This window comes from Olea europaea, unplaced genomic scaffold (genome assembly GCF_002742605.1).
Source record: "Olea europaea var. sylvestris unplaced genomic scaffold, O_europaea_v1 scaffold37834, whole genome shotgun sequence".
NCBI lineage: Eukaryota > Viridiplantae > Streptophyta > Magnoliopsida > Lamiales > Oleaceae > Olea > Olea europaea.
Window position 1 is genome coordinate 1 of NW_019257221.1, and position 1,114 is coordinate 1,114.

General features: G+C 36.7%; 1 protein-coding gene across 1 annotated transcript; it reads right to left on the reverse strand.

The window, feature by feature from the left end:
- Positions 1-6: 6 nt before the first annotated feature.
- LOC111386920 (putative late blight resistance protein homolog R1B-13) lies at positions 7-1,108 on the reverse strand. Its single transcript, XM_023011421.1, has 3 exons — positions 555-1,108; positions 410-469; positions 7-212 (listed from the first exon to the last, which is right to left on the reverse strand). Exons 1-3 carry the CDS (start codon positions 942-944, stop codon positions 165-167), a joined length of 498 nt encoding a protein of 165 aa, XP_022867189.1. The 5' UTR covers positions 945-1,108; the 3' UTR covers positions 7-164.
- Positions 1,109-1,114: the final 6 nt, after the last annotated feature.

The window sequence follows — 1,114 nt, forward strand, 5'->3', positions numbered from 1 at the left end:
TTAAAAGTAAAATACAATCTCAATAATAACAAACAAACTACAATTGTACAAGTGACAAAAATCAAAAAGCCACTTATGGTGTTAGAAGAAGATAGAGTTGAATACCGAGATACCTCCAAGTGTTCATGCGTTTCAGAATTCAGGGAATCCATGAGAAAAAATTCCTAAGAATTGGAGCTGCTACCACCATCGCTTCCAGACTTCGCATTAGCCTGACAATACACAATCCTTGGTGAGTAGTAGCTTAATTGAGACTTGTGAACGAGACGACAATGATAGTTTTCAACTATTAACTAAAATGAGGCTATTGTACTTCAGAATGGATCCTAATTTTTTTATGACAATTTTACTTCATGTATCTAAAAGCTAAGGAATTAACATATAGTTATTGGTCAAGGTATTGATTTACCTTTAATCGATCAATTTTGGTTTTGGGTTGATAATAGCGACCTGATTCATCCTGCCGAATCTGTTGGAAGTTAATTAATATATGGCCTGATGTTCTAAAAGTTAAGAAAAGTAAAATACAAATATAGGCTGAGTAATTTAATTACCCCAAACTTTAGTGGATAGACTTTTGCTTTTGTTGGATGGAAGAAAACTTGAAGGCCACTGTTTCCCAGGCTTTGTTGATCGTCGAGTATTTTCTTTGCCGAATCCACAGCGGAAGGACTGGAGTAATCTATCTCAATAGTTTCAAGTGTTGGTATTTCTCCAATATCAGATGGGATCTCTACCAAATTCGAGCAATTCCTGAGGATTAGGTGCTCCAGACATGGAAAATGGGTATCGTTGGCTCTCCAGTGCTCCAAATCTGTCTCCCAAATTAGCAGGAATTTTAGTTTGAGAAATTCCCCTTCATTTAGTATCCACTCTCTGCCTTGGAAGGCATGCTCACGCAATTTTAGCACTTCTAGATTAGGTAAGGAACCAAAAACCCTCATGTATTCCCAATCAATTCTACCACGCTCCAAAGTTATCTTTTTGAGACTTGATGGCAAAGCAATGTTAATGAATGTAGAATTTGCTGGCGAGTCAAAAAGAATCTTCAGTGTTTCTAGGTTTCTGAGATTGGCAAAATGGTTGAGAGAGTGAGATGACTCAGAATTATAAT